General features: G+C 42.8%; 1 protein-coding gene across 2 annotated transcripts in view; it reads left to right on the top strand.

Annotated features, from left to right (window-relative positions):
• The window catches only part of klhdc8a (kelch domain containing 8A), a 61,517-nt gene that overhangs the window by 15,332 nt on the left and 30,691 nt on the right, over window positions 1–15,494 (top strand). For both annotated transcript variants that reach the window (XM_081607473.1, XM_081607474.1), the window contains exons 3-4: window positions 11,078–11,393; window positions 12,469–12,679. In XM_081607473.1, coding sequence (XP_081463599.1) covers window positions 11,229–11,393; window positions 12,469–12,679 — 376 coding nt within the window. In that variant the 5' untranslated portion in view covers window positions 11,078–11,228. The remainder of the gene's footprint in view (window positions 1–11,077; window positions 11,394–12,468; window positions 12,680–15,494) is intronic.

Raw genomic sequence — 15,494 nt, 5'->3', positions numbered from 1 at the left:
GCAGCGCCCGCAGAATATTTGACACCTTGTGTGTGAGAGGAAGCAAAGAGAAAGGTGTTAAGATGAATGGTAATTATCTCAAGGAAGGAAGAGCGCTTCCTGAGTCTGCGCCAGTGATTGGTCTGAAAATCATTTTCCTGTGGAAGCGTTAATTAATGACCATCAAGAAGGACTGCCCTGCTGCCACAGCAGACCCCGCTGTGAGCTGTCTCCTCAAATTCAGCTATTTTATCTTAAACCAAATTCTTCCGCTTCCTTCCTAAAGTCAGGTGGTTCGGCAGCTCAGACTAATGAGATTTTAGGTTGGTGTTCATGTTTAATCACCATCTGTTCAATATGCAGGGCGTTTTTTGTTTGTTTGTTTTGTTTGGTTTACACAGCAGGTTTAATTAAAAATTACGTTTTTATGGAAGGAGAATTTTACCATGATGATATTCTAGAAACTAAATTTAAGACAAATGTTTATATATTGTGTTTGTATTTTGAGCATCACTCCCAGTGATTGTCTACACTTCACTTTAAAAGCAGCCTCTGGTTCTACAGTCTGGACCCACAGCTCCTCAGAAACAATCACTTCCTGGAGGCCTGGACTCTGCTAAGGTTTTCCCCAGTCCCTTACGTTTGGACGTGATTTATGTAACGTTCAACACTACACTTCGTAAACCCACTTATTTCATTTTTCTCTCACCATTACATCTTGGTGTGAAGGAGCATTGTACCCAGGGCGCGGTGGGTATGCAGGCGCTGCCTGGGCTGGCTGAGTCCAGCTCAGGATGGGAGGTGGTGGCCGGTTGTGTGAGGGTGGGCTGTGGATGGTGAGCCCTCTAGGTTGGCCCAGTCCTGCTGCTGGCCAGTGTGGGTGACTCTGGGCCAGGTGCTGGGTGTCTGTAAACTTATTTTATTTAGCTTTACGTCATGCTATAAAGTTAGTCCCTGATCAAAAACCTTCCTGGTGTTTCCTGGATTCATTTGTGTATGTTGGAGAAATCTTTTAATCTCCATGGCAACCATTCAGATGTGCAAAGCACCTGGACCTAGCGCCACCTTTGAGACAAAGCTCCTCCTCACCTCACAGAGCAGCCCTGCCCCTCGGCTCCCCACTCAGCTCCTTCAGACTAGCCAGCAGCAATTAGCAAACACCTGGTGGAACTACAGATCTGTTGAGTTCATTATATGAGCTGCTTCTCAGTGAAATGCTGGTGAAAATGTATTAAAGGGTTAACAGAGGAGCCATGCTGTGATGACTTCCTGAAGCCAGAGCTTCAGGAAGAGCGGGAGTCTTAAAGAGACAGAGACCCAATTTCAAGGCGTTACATTACGTAGGCAAATTTCTTTTAAGTCATATTTGATATATACAGCATTTTTATAAAAAACTAAAGGTACTTGATTGTGCTATAAAATGGCACTATGTGCCAAAATGTCACACTGCCTCTTTAAACTCAAGTATCAGAACAAGTTTCTAAAAAGCAATAAATGCACGACTTTTAGATAACATTAAGCACTAAATCACTTAATTCTTTGGGAAACTCTTTGTTGTTTTGCTCAATGTTTGACCCAGATGGTCTATAATTTCAGTTGCAGTAGTGAGCTGAGATTTTCTTGTTCTGTCTACACATTTTCTCAGTTCTCACATGAAAAACTACCTGTCTGTTTTACAGAATCGCCCACAGCGCTGCACAAGAAAAGGTGTCTCCATTTTTCTACGTGTCCGCAGTCTTATCCCGCGAAATCTTTATTAATAGATCGTGACCTATGCTGAGGAGCTGAAACTGTATAAAACAGAGCCAGTGATATCAAACGACGGGCAGTGGGGGGGGAGGAACTGCCGGTGGGACTAATGTGGCATTATTAAAACCAGGCTGGTGTGAAACGCTGTCCGTGTGATAAACCTCACCGTCCACGCAACTGCACACGCATGTACGCACACACACCCAGGCTCCGCGCTGATTTTGGCAACTGTAGTTGCGCAGCGAGGTCAGCTACAGACTGCAGCACAGATGCCCCATTTGAATACTGCAGACTAATTAAATAGAAGCCAATAAACGACCCCTTGCTGATCTGTGTGTTCCCCAAAAAAAAAAAAAAAGCCCGGTGAGAGAGGGAGCAGAACAAAGCACACCAGGTGTTTTATCTGACCTCTGCAGGAGGAAAAATAGGTCACCGTGTTTTAGAGTCTGACAGAGAAAGTTACTGCAGCTGTTTTTTTCTTCAAAGCTCATCCGCAGTCAGACCCGTACGACTGACTTGAAAGGAAGATTGCTGGAGATTTGTTTGGGTTTTAAACCATTCAACATGCAGCAGGGTTTAAAGGTTTGCCCCGGAAGGAAAAATAAAAAAACTCCCTTACTTTCAGACCTCAAGCTATTCAACAAAAAAATAAATAAAAAATACTCTATAATAAAATAGAGTAATAAAGTTTTACTGCAGATCTTCCTTACCTAAGCAGGAGCTGGACCAAATGGACACATGTGAGCCACATAATTTTCCCTTAAGAATTTTTTTCTGTTCTTATGCTTGCATTTTTTTAATTAAAATGGATTTTTGTAGAGGTTGATATGTATTGATTGAGTAAACACACCTGCTTCTTTGAAGCTGCAAAACCTTCCTGTGAATGGCGGTAGCAGACAAAGTCGATGTTAGGCAAAGCTATTTCTTAACCTCGTTTGCAGCGGCAGGCCTCTGGGGTTTGGCTTTACATGGCTGGTCCTCATTACCTGCAGCGACTCAAACAAAGCTCAGCCTCAGATGTGTGGCCCATGCTAGTTTGCCACCTCAACTTCCTGTTTATTGCCATGTCAACATCTGATGAAATTGTACTTTCCGTAGCCTGGTTGATTTGCTCCAAACCATTAAATGGAAAAACACCTAAGTCACATTTCCTCTGTCTTCTCTTTTTGTGGCATTTTAAAAGTTTGCTCAAAATTTCTATAATAATTAGATGGAAACAAACGTTATAGTGCCAAAAGTATTCGCTCACCTGCCTTGACTCACAGATGATGCAACAGATGATGCAACAGATGGGCGACTGTGGCTCTGCGGGTCGTCTTGCGATCGGAAGATTGTAGGTTCGATGTCCACATGCCTCTGGGCAAGGTACTTAACCCCAAGTTGCCTACTGATCTGCGTATCGGTGTATATGTATGTGTGAATGTAACTCTAGTGTAAAGCACTTTGTTTGGTCAAAATGACTGGAAAAGCACTGTATAAGTTCAGTCCATTTACCATGCTATTAGGAGACTTCCTAATCCATGGGGTTCAATATGCCTTTGCAGCTATACTGTCCACTAGGTAAAACGTCTTTATGGGGATTTGTGAATTGGCATTCATTACCATTCACAGGTAAGAATGAAACAAAAAATGTAGAATTACTTGAGAAACTAGCTTCTAAATATATTTCCTATGTAACTAAATTGAGCCAAAGTAACCACTGATTGTTATTTTCCTAGCTTAGCTAACTTTTTCATACTGCACAGTTTTATAATGAGATGAGGAACCAATGTTAGAGGGGCAGTGCATCACAGAGCAGAGGATCAGAGCTGCTGTTCTCCAGATTCACCACTGAGCTCCACAATGCTGGTGTTTAACTAAGCTTTAAAGATGCTACAAGTCAATGCCCCAATATGCTGAAAATATATACATTTTTCAGAATGTAAATAAATCACATATGTATTTTCTATTACACTGATGGATAATTTATCTTGTAAACTTTTAAAATATTGACAGTTTGTACAATTCTGTGATCGTATATTCGCAATAAACTCTTGAAAAATGTGAGTATATTGAATACATAATGTAATTTATTTCACCTGGAAAGTGTGTTGTAATTGATCCTTCTATGTTCTGGTAGCCTGGTGTGTTTGCAGTACTGATTACATTACAGGTGTATGAAGCATGTAATGTACAAAGTGGCAAAGCAGAATAATAAAAGACATTAAGTAACTAAAAAGTTACTTCATTAGCAATTATAATAAACCAAACGTGTAATTGTAGCATTCTGTGATCACACTACTAATATATAAAATGTCTAATGCTCATATATTTAAAATACATTCTAAATATATTTTAAATGTAATTCAATCACAAAAACGTACACTTAAGATATACTAATCAAACACTTTTATATGACATAAAAAGCCTTATACTTAAAGTGTATAAAGTATAACGTTAGTTGTTCCAAAAAAGCATGTGATAGTACACTTAGTACACTTTAAATTGTGATTTACTATAATTTAATTACAATTAAAATACATTATGCACAAAATTAGTTGTTTCAATATAACATACTTCAAATTAAATAATCCTTAACTAATTTAACATATGCTGATGATTAATCTGGCTTCAAGTATGCTAAGAGTTAATATGCTTAATATATTTATTTTTCACAAGGGAAACACTTTTTTATTTCTATCAGTTTCAGATCGAATTGATGGTCTGTAAATACTGAAACAGTGTGGCTGCATCACAGCTTGAGGTCTTCTGAGGATAGAAAAAGTTTTCTAACTACAGCTAAAATCATCATTATAGATCATCATCTAGTCTATTACGCACATGTACATTATGGGGTCTCTAGTGGTACTGAGATTTAACAAATGACTTATGACGGTTTAAAATCCCGTCCTCTGATTTGCTTCACGTAAGACTTTAGGTGCTCTATTGTCCCCGGTTGCCTTGGTAACAGTCTAGTAGTGGCGGGAGCTGCTTGTCTTCTCTCTCTACATGCAGATGGTGTTTTGTCACAGTCTAGAAAGTGTGACGGTGAGGACTTCACTCATGTCCGCATTTTGTTGCACTTCACAAAAATCACCAAACTGAATCTCTCCCAGTACAGCGGCTCCTCGTGGCTCACCCTGACCGGCATGTTGTCTGGAGAACAGAGACGCCGTATCAACTTCCTGCAAGTTTGATTAAAAACAGTTGACGTCAAAAGAAGGATCCAGTTCCGTCAGTTCAGCTATTCCAACACATTTATGTCAAATGTTATCTCTCACTGAGCTTTTTCAACCGCTGCTCCTGGGTAAATGGGTAAAATGTTCAATAACTGTTTATATTATTGGAGGTTTTTTATACACTGATAATGTGCTGGTCCCTCATCTGCCTCCACAACAGCCCCGATCTGGAGTGCAAACCTCAGTTTGGGTTCAGTTAAAGTGAACTCTGGTTCGGTTCCAACGCATGTGAAAGCAAACTGACCAGAGACCGCTCAAAAAGTAGGAAGCAGATAACAGTGCAGGGCATTCTGGGTAAATACAACCAAAACAAACCTGTGTGTCTAGCGCTAGCAGGAGAAATGGCAGGAGTGTTTTACCAAAGACAAAAAAGAAATCCTACAACCGCTGACATCTGACACTGCTCCATCTTTGTTTGCAGTTTGTGAAGCTGTGGTGTCTTCTTCAGATGTTGCTGTGTTGTTTCCCTCATTCTGTGGATTGACTGCCACCACAGGTCAGGAGGGAAACAAATTTGTCAAATTGTTTGGTTGGTCTCGACAGTCCAGTGTGAAAGAGAACCGCGTCAGCTGAAAGTGTAGAAAATATTGTAACTTTGCTCCCCAATCGAAGCGAGTCTACTGGACTGTCAGTTGTGAAAACAGCCTCAGACTAGAGTTATCCCTCCAGCCGGTTCTGCTGCTCATCCCGCCTAACGTTCTGCAGCCACTCAAAGCTGGAAAGACGGTTATAAATGTAGAGAAGCTTTTCACTGTGCTTCGTTTTCCAGAGCGAGTCTTCCCCGTTTAGAGCGCGAGCGGAGGGAGGGCGGAAACACGGCCTAATTAAAAGTTGCAACTTGGAAACATGCTGATTGTGAATCACTTCAGAGGATACTGGTGGGCTTACTGTTGATCTCAAGCTGCTCAAGCAGTTAATTAAAAGAAAGAATAAATAATGACACGGCAACCTAAATTGGTTACAGATTGCCGATAAACGCACCCTGCGAGCCGGCTCCCGTTCCTTAAGCTAGCTCCGGCGCGGCCTGTCGGAGGGCAGTCTGTCTGGCTCAGCCTGTCGGAGGGCAGTCTGTCTGGCTCAGCCTGTCGGAGGGCAGTCTGTCGGGCGCGGCCTGTCGGAGGGCAGTCTGTCGGGCTCGGCCTGTCGGAGGGCAGTCTGTCGGGCTCGGCCTGTCTGAGGGCAGTCTGTCGGGCGCGGCATGTCGGAGGGCAGTCTGTCGGGCTCGACCTGTCGGAGGGCGGTCTGTCGGGCGCGGCCTGTCGGAGGGCGGCCTGTCGGGCTCGGCCTGTCGGAGGGCAGTCTGTCGGGCGCGGCCTGTCGGAGGGCGGTCTGTCGGGCTCGGCCTGTCGGAGGGCAGTCTGTCGGGCTCGGCCTGTCGGAGGGCAGTCTGTCGGGCTCGGCCTGTCGGAGGGCAGTCTGTCGGGCTCGGCCTGTCGGAGGGCGGTCTGTCGGGCTCGGCCTGTCGGAGGGCGGTCTGTCGGGCTCGGCCTGTCTGAGGGCAGTCTGTCGGGCTCGGCCTGTCGGAGGGCAGTCTGTCGGGCTCGGCCTGTCGGAGGGCGGTCTGTCGGGCTCGGCCTGTCTGAGGGCAGTCTGTCGGGCGCTGCCCGTCGGGGGGCAGTCTGTCGGGCGCGGCATGTCGGAGGCCTCGCTCCTTTGCTTTTCATCTTTCTTCCTTATTAACAGTGAACCGAGCAGTAAGCAATCATGTGCAAAGAAAAAAAAAACAAAAAAAGATTTGTGTGGGGAAAAGAGAGAGGAACCCAACTGTTGCTATGGCAACCTGTCCTCGCTCGCTGAAAAACACCCAAAAAAAACGAGGGAGATTTTATTTTGAAGGACGCTCTTCTTTGTCTTCCCTCTTTGTTCTTTATTTGGGCGCCTGAGAGGTGATCAAAGGTGCGACAGGTAGATGAAGCGCAATAATAAAGCAGACAGAGTGGGAGGAAGGGGAGCCGGGGGAAAAGGGGAAGTTGGGGGAGGGAGGATGTGGAGCTCAAAAGGACAAACTGCTGAAAGACTCTTCTGTCTAAATCACAGAAGTCCAATTTCAGTCTAAAGTCCTGAAAAGCCGCCCGACTCCGGCGGTCATGGTTAGTGTCGCTCACCGTCTGCGTGACAGAAGGTTTTTTTTCACGGCCACAATTTAAGGTAGAGGCAATAAAGCCCCGCGATGCATTGTGGGTTTATTCTCCACGCTTCCTCTCTCTCATCAGTGATAAACCTCCACCCCCGTTCCTCCCTGGAAATAAAAAAAAAAAGCAAAACACGCATGTAGGCACCAGAAGTGGGTTACGTGCAGGAAACAGAAAGCTCTTGAGGGATGACAGGGTGGGAAAAAAATAAAAAATTAAAGATACAAGCGCCTGACATCACAACAACAAAGATAGGAAATTTAACAGGAGAGATGGCAGATCAGTCTGCAAGGCCACAGCTGCTTTTTATGAGGAGGAGATGAAGACTTCAGGTTGGAGGAAAACAAACAGATTGACGGTGAAAGGGAGAGGTGTGCAAGTTAAAAACACAGCTGCTCTGATCCGTCCTGTGTGTTATGGTAGGTTGTGTTAACTTTTACTGTGTGACGAGATGATTCAGAGTGAAAAGAAAAATGTGTACGAAGATAAAAATTGACGGATACCTAAATTAGCTGGTTAAATAAATGTCGTCAAAGTAACAAAGTTTTCCTGGAGTGAGTGGAAACTCAGATTTTAGCTGGAGATCTGACAGTCAGTCAGCCAGTGACCGTATCTGAGCTCAAATACTGAGAAATTGGATTCTCCTGTGTTACCGAGCTGGAAAAGGATTCATGGTTTTCGATTTCGCACTGTGGCATGTTGTTTCACTCCTGCTGCAAACCTAAAACCCCAACACAAAATCCACAGCAAGCAGCTGCATTCAGAGGTTTCATATTTAGTAGAATTCACTTCAATCCAAATTCAGAAGTACTTCATTGAACCCAAAGAGAAATTAAATGATGTCATAACTCATACATTGCACTGCAAAAACTGAAAATCTTACAAAGGATTTTGGGTCTATTTTCTGGGGCAAATATCCTAGTACCCTGGAAATAAGAAAACACAAACTTACTAGTAACTTTTTAGCGAGATAGGAGATTGGTTTAAGTCAATAATTCCTTAATTTTGATGAAAAGGTTTTTGTTCCAGTGGCAGAACATGGAAAAAATTGGAATAATCTGCCAGTGGAACTAGTGAATTTTTAATCATTATTAAGAAATTATTTACTGCTGCATCTTGCTAAAAAAGAAAGTCACTTGTACGTCAGTTTATTGTATTTCAAATGTACTAATATTTTTACACTAGAAATTGCAACAAAGTGATGACAACTTAGTTTTTGGTTTAAATTAAGTTAAAATGTACAAATCTAACTAACTTAAGTTAAAACCCTCCTGTTGTCCTCATTTTCTGTGTATAGGGAAAACACATACAAATCTCGGTCATTTTGACCCGAGGACAACAGGAGGGTTTTAAAGCAACGTTTTACTTTGACTTTACTTGAAACAATTGAGTTAAAACCAGTTTCCATCCTATGTCTGATCAACTCCGTTTATTATGTTCATCCAATTCAGTCCGTTAAGTTTATCCAACTCAATTTACTAAGTTTTCATAACTTAATTCACAAAGTGTTTAATATGACAAATTTAAGTCACTCTTACTCAAATCATTTATTTGTGTCTAATAAATAATTAAAATCAACAGTCAGATCTGTCTTCAAGCTGAATCTGACTGCAAAAAGTTGCTCTATGACGATAAAATGACTGTGATGACATGATATAGGCTCCGTGTCTCTGCAGCAGAGATGATACAGCAGCGTGTCCTGCATAATGCTGTTGGTTGATGGAAAGCTCAAGCTCTGCTAATCAACCTCACCTGCTTTTGCTGCTCCTCTTTAACAGTGTTCTCACAGCATGTAGTCCGGTGGGCTCGGTTCGGTTGGGGACAAAAATTGCAACATTTGTTACATTTCAGCTGCTGTGGTTCTAGTTCACACTGCACTGTGTGAAACCAACCAAACTCTTTGACAAACCTGTTCCCCTCCTCACCTTTGGTGGCGCTGCACCAAGTGAAAGAAACTGCACAAAAACATCTGAAGACACAGAGTGCAACATCCTGCTAAACAAAAAAGTCAGATTTAAGCAATTGTAGGATTTCTCTTGTCTTTGGTAAAAGGCCATGAGCCATCTCTACTGGCAGCACTAGACTTGAGTGTCTGTTTTGATTGAATTTATCCCAGAAATGCCCTGCTGCTTCCTGCTGCAAAAGGAAGCAGTCCAAGTGTGCATGTGTCTGCTTGGTGTTTACATCATGCATTGGAACTGCACCAGAGTTTGCTTTTTTTCGATCCACATCAGATTTTGATTTTGCATTCACGCTTCCCGAATGAACCGAACCTTTTAGGCAACCAAGCTGGATAATAATTCCTCTTTTGTCTCCTATAACTGCTAAAATGCTCTAAAAGTATTTATTGTAATGCAACAATAAATCAAAATCACGTTTGTGTGTGTACTTCATGACACACAAATGATGTGACATGCAGAAATGACGCCACGCTCCCGTGAAATCGTTAATATTGCTAATTCTTGTTCAATATATCACATAAGTGTGTGTGGGGGGGAGGGGTAGATCAGCAGAGCTAAAAACACAGGCAGACGTTTTCAATTTGATTGTAAAATTCAAAAGTGGAAACAGAGGATGGTGAGCAGAGCGTGAAAAAGAACTATTCCCTCCACTGACAGATAGCTGACAGCCCGCATCCCAGCCGGATGAAGGGTTCCTCCAATCATCTGTGGAGAGACAGGCCTGAGTCTCTGAGGTGAGCGCTGGACGACACAGGCCAGCGTTTCTCTGGCTGACTGGATCAACCTGCTGAGCGTCTGCAGGAGCAAGAAACCAAAGAAAGGAAAAAAGAATCAGTCTTTGTGCTGTTTTAAAAGGACTTTATAAAAGAGTGTTTTGTTTAAAACGTTAAGTTACAATAGTACTTTCATTTACGTTGAATAATTAAAGGGGCACTGTTATGACAAATTGACTTTTTTTTACTTTACATCTTATGTTATTCTCTGATCAAAAACATAGCTGGAGTGTTGCCTAATTTTATGCATGTTTGAGAAATCTATTAATCTCCATGTGGAAAATGTTTATATCGCACCGCCTTCAAGATGAAGCTGCTCCTCTGAGCTGCAGCTTTCAATCTTCTGAGCTTCCACCTCACAGAGCAGCGCTCCCCCAGTCAGCTCCTTCAGACTAGCCAGCAGCAATTAGCAAACACCTGTTAGAACTGCACATCTACTACATTATAGGAGCTACTTCTCAGTGCAACGCTGTTAAAAACATTGTTAAATTGTTAATAGATGAGCCATGTTGTGATGACTTCCTGAAGGCGGAGCTTCAGGAAGAGCAGGAGTTTCTTAAAGAGGCAGAGGCCCAATTTCAATGCTTTAAAATACAATGTCAAATTTCTATAAAGTCATATTTGATAAATACAGCATTTTTATAACAACTGACGGTGACAGATACTCGATTGTTCTTTAAAAAGGCACTCTGTGCATGGAAAACACATAATTTTGCCCCTTTAATAATTGTAGATACTGACTTGTAGCTTTTTTTCAGAATCTTTAAACCCTTTAACATTTTCTCATATTTTCATTCTACAGAACAAATTACCCAGTAATGTACTTAAATGTATTCATTTCCAGTGGTAGTTCAGCTTTTGAAGGCCGTCCTGCTGCAGCTCTGGTCAGTGCTGTCCTGCTGCAGCTCTGGTCAGTGCCGTCCTACTGCAGCTCTGGTCAGTGCCGTCCTGCTGCAGCTCTGGTCAGTGCCGTCCTGCTGCAGCTCTGGTCAGTGCTGCATCCTTATGCTTTTTAAAATACATGTATTGTTTCAGGTGAAGCAACAATTGGACTGGAAGTTTAATGCAGCATAAAGTTGGAGCTCAGATAATGCAGATAATGTCTGAAAACAGAGTTTAAGTAGATCTTCATCTTTACAGAGTCTCGCTGCGTTGCCGTGGAAAGCGCTGACGTTGCATAACGGGAGGAGCCGGAACGTCACACTGTGCCGGGATGCATGTGGGAATACTAACAGGCTTCTTCCTCCTCCTGCTCTGTTCTGCAGGGCCCAGCACAGTGAGATGACAGAGTGTCCAGTCGGCCTGAAGTTCCCCTGACTCTTCAGCAGAAACCTTCAACAGAACCTGAGGTCCAGCTTCGCCCACTCCTGCTTCCTCCAGCCCCCTGTTTCCTGACCCCTCCTCTGGTCCCGGGTCATGGCGCTCCCCAGTGCCAACGAGTTCCACTGGCAGAGCCTGGCACGTCTGCCCTGCGGCCGCGTCTACCACTCCCTGTCTGATGTGGGGGGGCAGATGTACATGCTGGGGGGCTGCGATGCTGCGGGGCGGCCGTGCCCCGGACTGGACCTGTACTCCCCTGAGGTACCAATCAGTACCACCTGGATGCTGATGCTGCATAATTAGACATATTTAACTTTTTTAATCATTTTTTTATGTTCTCTAAAAATGAAGATGTTTTGGTATGATAATCATATTAGGAATGATTTCTTTTTTTTTTTTTTTTTTTTTGCTAAACTTGATGGGTTTTTATGCATATTTTTGTAATTTTTTTACAATAGAATACTGTACATTGAGAAACTTCTGCACTCTTACACTGTTTACCTGAAGTTCTCTGGGTGAAAACTACAGGCCCAACATTCCTACATGTGAACAATATCTGGCAGATGGTAAAAATATAGTTAAAAAAGTAAACCTTTACACTTTTGATGTGATAATATAATTCAGGCGGGGAGGGGTCAGTGGCCACGCCTGCCAAGGGATTGGTTGTTTCAACAACTGTGGAACAAGCAGTTCCCCTCCAAAAAGGTGGTGACGGCAGTGACAATATGACTCTATACTCTTATATTTATTAACATAGCAAGGCTTTAAAGAATATAGCATTTGAAAAACATCCATCCATCCATTTTCTTGCACCCTTGTCCCTTAGTGGGGTCAGGAGGGTTGCTGGTGCCCATCTCCAGCTAACATTCCGGGTGAGAGAAGGGGTCACCCTGGACAGGTCGCCAGTCTGTCACAGGGCAACACAGAGACACACAACCACGCACACACACACACACACACCTAGGGACAATTTGGAGAGGCCAATTAACCTGACAGTCATGTTTTTGGACTGTGGGAGGAAACCAGAGTACCGGAGAAAACCCACCATGCACAGGGAGAACATGCAAACTCCATGCAGAACAACCAGGGCCGGGAATCGAACCCAGAACCTTCTTGCTGCAAGGCAACAGCTCTACCAACTGCGCCACTGTGCAGCTCATTTGAAAACAAAAGAAAATAATTATTTTGAAAACACAGATGTTTGGAATCAAAGTGGCTCAGTCTAGCCTCCACAGGAAATCAGCACAGGTGGTTGATGTAGATGGAGACTTTATTTTTATTGTAATTATTATTTATTTATTAGGGAGAAATGATCACCTCGTTACCTTGTGTTCAGGGGGACCGCTGGATAAGCTTGGCCCCCATGCCCACCCCCCGCGCAGGCGCGGCTGTGGCCGTGCTGGGGAAGCAGATCCTGGTGGTGGGCGGAGTGGGGGAAGACCAGCGCCCTCTGAAGGTGGTGGAGATGTACAACACGGAGGAAGGCAGGTGGAGGAAGAGGAGCGCGCTGCGGGAGGCCCTGATGGGCGTGTCAATCACTGTGAAAGGTATCCACGGTTACGCAGTAACTCCTCTGCATTTATCTTCTTACTTGCTGTGAATCCTGTGAAAATGAAACATCTTCCAAAGAAGAAACAAGTGCAGCTCTTCAATCAGATAATAATGATGAAAAAGGAAAGATGTCCACAATTTTCTCATTTTGTCTAATTAAGGAGCTGCTTTAATCAAGTCCAATTTGATGTGATTAAAATTAAATTGCCCAAACAAAAATCACCATCAATCATCTCACATTTGTTCAATGGGCTTGTTGCTGAGCAGAAATAAACTTGGTAATAACTGCCATGCTAAAGTTTAGCTGCTTATGTTCTATAAAGAAAAGTGCAGACAAACAGATTCATGTAAAATAATAAGAAAAAACAACAAATGAAAGGGGAAGAACTGGATGAAATATGGTGTAGAGCTGTAGCTGAATTGAAGAAGTGTCAGGTGTTTGAAGCCCCGCTGGCAGCAGTTAAAGCTCTCAGTCTTCTTGGATGAGTGTGTTGAGGCTTTTCACACCTGCAGTTTATCCCGTTCATCCCAGCAGATCCTCCCAGGCTCTGTCGCTCCCGTGAAACTGCCGTCTTCAATTCATGTCGAGCCAAACAACCCAGATTTAGTTCCCGTGGAACATCTGTGGACTGACCTGGATGGGAGGGACGCTTTAAATTTTTTACAAATGCTTGTAAATCTTTGATGAGCTTAAAATAAAAAAAAAACAAGGAAGCGTAGGCATAACATGTAATGAAGCCGTAACAGGGGTTGAGGTAATTTGTTAAAATATAACCACAAAGACACATGTGGACAACATTCTTAATGTTTGAGACGCACTCAGTTTTGTTTGCTCATCACTTCTCTATTAATTCTACGCCTGAAAAGTACCGAACATCTGAGCTGCAACACAACCACACAACATGTGAAGCATTTCTTGGACCAGGAGGTCCGCCCATAAAATGTTACTGAACTTTTAAACAAAACGTCAATGTCACTAATGCCTGGATCACACAGCAAGATAATTATGATGATTTTTGACTCAATTCTTTCCCCTCTGAGAGGCTTAAGGACGCACAGATTTATCAGGATGGCTCTTAAGAGACATTCCTGCTGTGTGTGCGTGCGTGCGTGCGTGGGTGCGTGCGTGCGTGCGTGCGTGGGTGCGTGCGTGCGTGCGTGCGTGCGTGCGTGCGTGCGTGTGTGTGTGTGGGTGTGTGCGTGTGTGTGTGTGTGTGTGTGTGTGTGTGTTAGGAGCGTTCACTCAGAAGGACGTCTGAACCACGCCAACCCAGAATGAGACATCCGGCATGCTGAGTTGTGTTTCCCAGAGGACAAATAAAAGCTGTGCATGTTGAATGTCGTGTAGCCAATCAGAACGCGAGGTGACCAAAATACAGCGTATGTATTGTTTTTATCTCTTAAACACAGTCCACAAACTATCACTTCTTCTTCCAACACATTACTCTGAACTCATGTTTGATCTGGAGAGATTTTCCATCTTGAGTCTGAGTGTTGCTCAGAACTCTTACTATGGTTGCCATGTTTTTATGGTCCTGTGTGTGTTTTGAAAATCAGTCAGACTTTTTTCCTCTTGCTGTGTGAAGCAGGCATCACTCTGTGGCCGATGGTGGTGGAGTGGACCGTGGTCTGCTTCCTTTTACACTGCCTGTGTGCTTGTGTGTGTGTGTGTGCGTGTGTGTGTGTGGGGAGGGGTGTGCGTGCGTGTGTGTGTGTGTGTGTGTGTGTGTGTGTGTGTGTGTGTGCGTTGGTAAATGTGGTTTAGCAGGACATTTCGTCAGAATACACACAACACTAGCAGGACATTTTGAATTAACGGGACAGGAGCGGTGTCCTGCTAATTTTGACAAAAATCTAAAAGCGTAGAAAGGTTTCTATTGGTCTAATAACCCCAAAAATGCAAAAAAAACGAGATGTCCGGTTAATACACATAAACCTGATTTTGTGTATAATCTGTGTATCACCACAGCGCCCCCTATGGCAGGTTTGTGTAATAGCAGGACCTCATGAATATTCACACAACCTCTCATTCTGATTGGTTGTCTGCCGGAAGGTCCTGCTAATTACTACAGTGTCTTTCTAATTCACGTGTCGCTGTTTACACACATGAATTGTGTGTAAATTGCCAACTCTTACACTGGGGATGAGATGGCAATATGATTACTCTGTGCTATAAGACTGAATATTTTATAAAGGTTAGTTGGATGCCTAAACCCAACCTTGGAATGTATGTGGCACCTAAAAATATACAGAAATTAATATATATTTTGATCAAATTTTGTTTAATTAAAATATTATGAATAATAAATATGTGGAATAAGTGCATGGATTAAAATAAATATAAACCATAATAAAGCAATTTTTTCACCAAACTATTCCACTGCTAACAGTTTGTTGATTCTGGTCTGCTCTGCATCCCCAGAACCAAGCATTTTGAAGCAGAATTTAGCTTCAATGTACCACAAATCTTGAATAAACTTCCAGAAAATTGCAACACAGTTGAATTCCTTTAAATCAAGGCTAAAACCACACCAATTTACAGTTGTTTCTGAATCTTAATCATTGGTAGATGTATCAATATATTTTATGTATATGATTTTAATTTTGATTTTACTTTGAATTTAATTTCTTTTTTCTTTTTATGGTGAATGTATGTTATTTTTATTACTTTTTAGTTCTTTGATGTAAAGCACTTTGGCCTTGTGGCTGAAATATGCTATACAAATAAAATTGACTTGTCAGCAGTTTTCAGATCTTGCCAAAGAATCTCTGCTGAGTTTATGTCTAGACTTTGACTTTGCCTTTCTAAAA

Source organism: Poecilia reticulata, chromosome 5 (assembly GCF_904066995.2).
Source record: "Poecilia reticulata chromosome 5, P_reticulata-male-v2, whole genome shotgun sequence".
In the NCBI taxonomy this organism is placed as follows: domain Eukaryota; kingdom Metazoa; phylum Chordata; class Actinopteri; order Cyprinodontiformes; family Poeciliidae; genus Poecilia; species Poecilia reticulata.
Note: the sequence above shows the minus strand (reverse complement) of the source record. Positions and strands in the feature narration are given on the sequence as shown.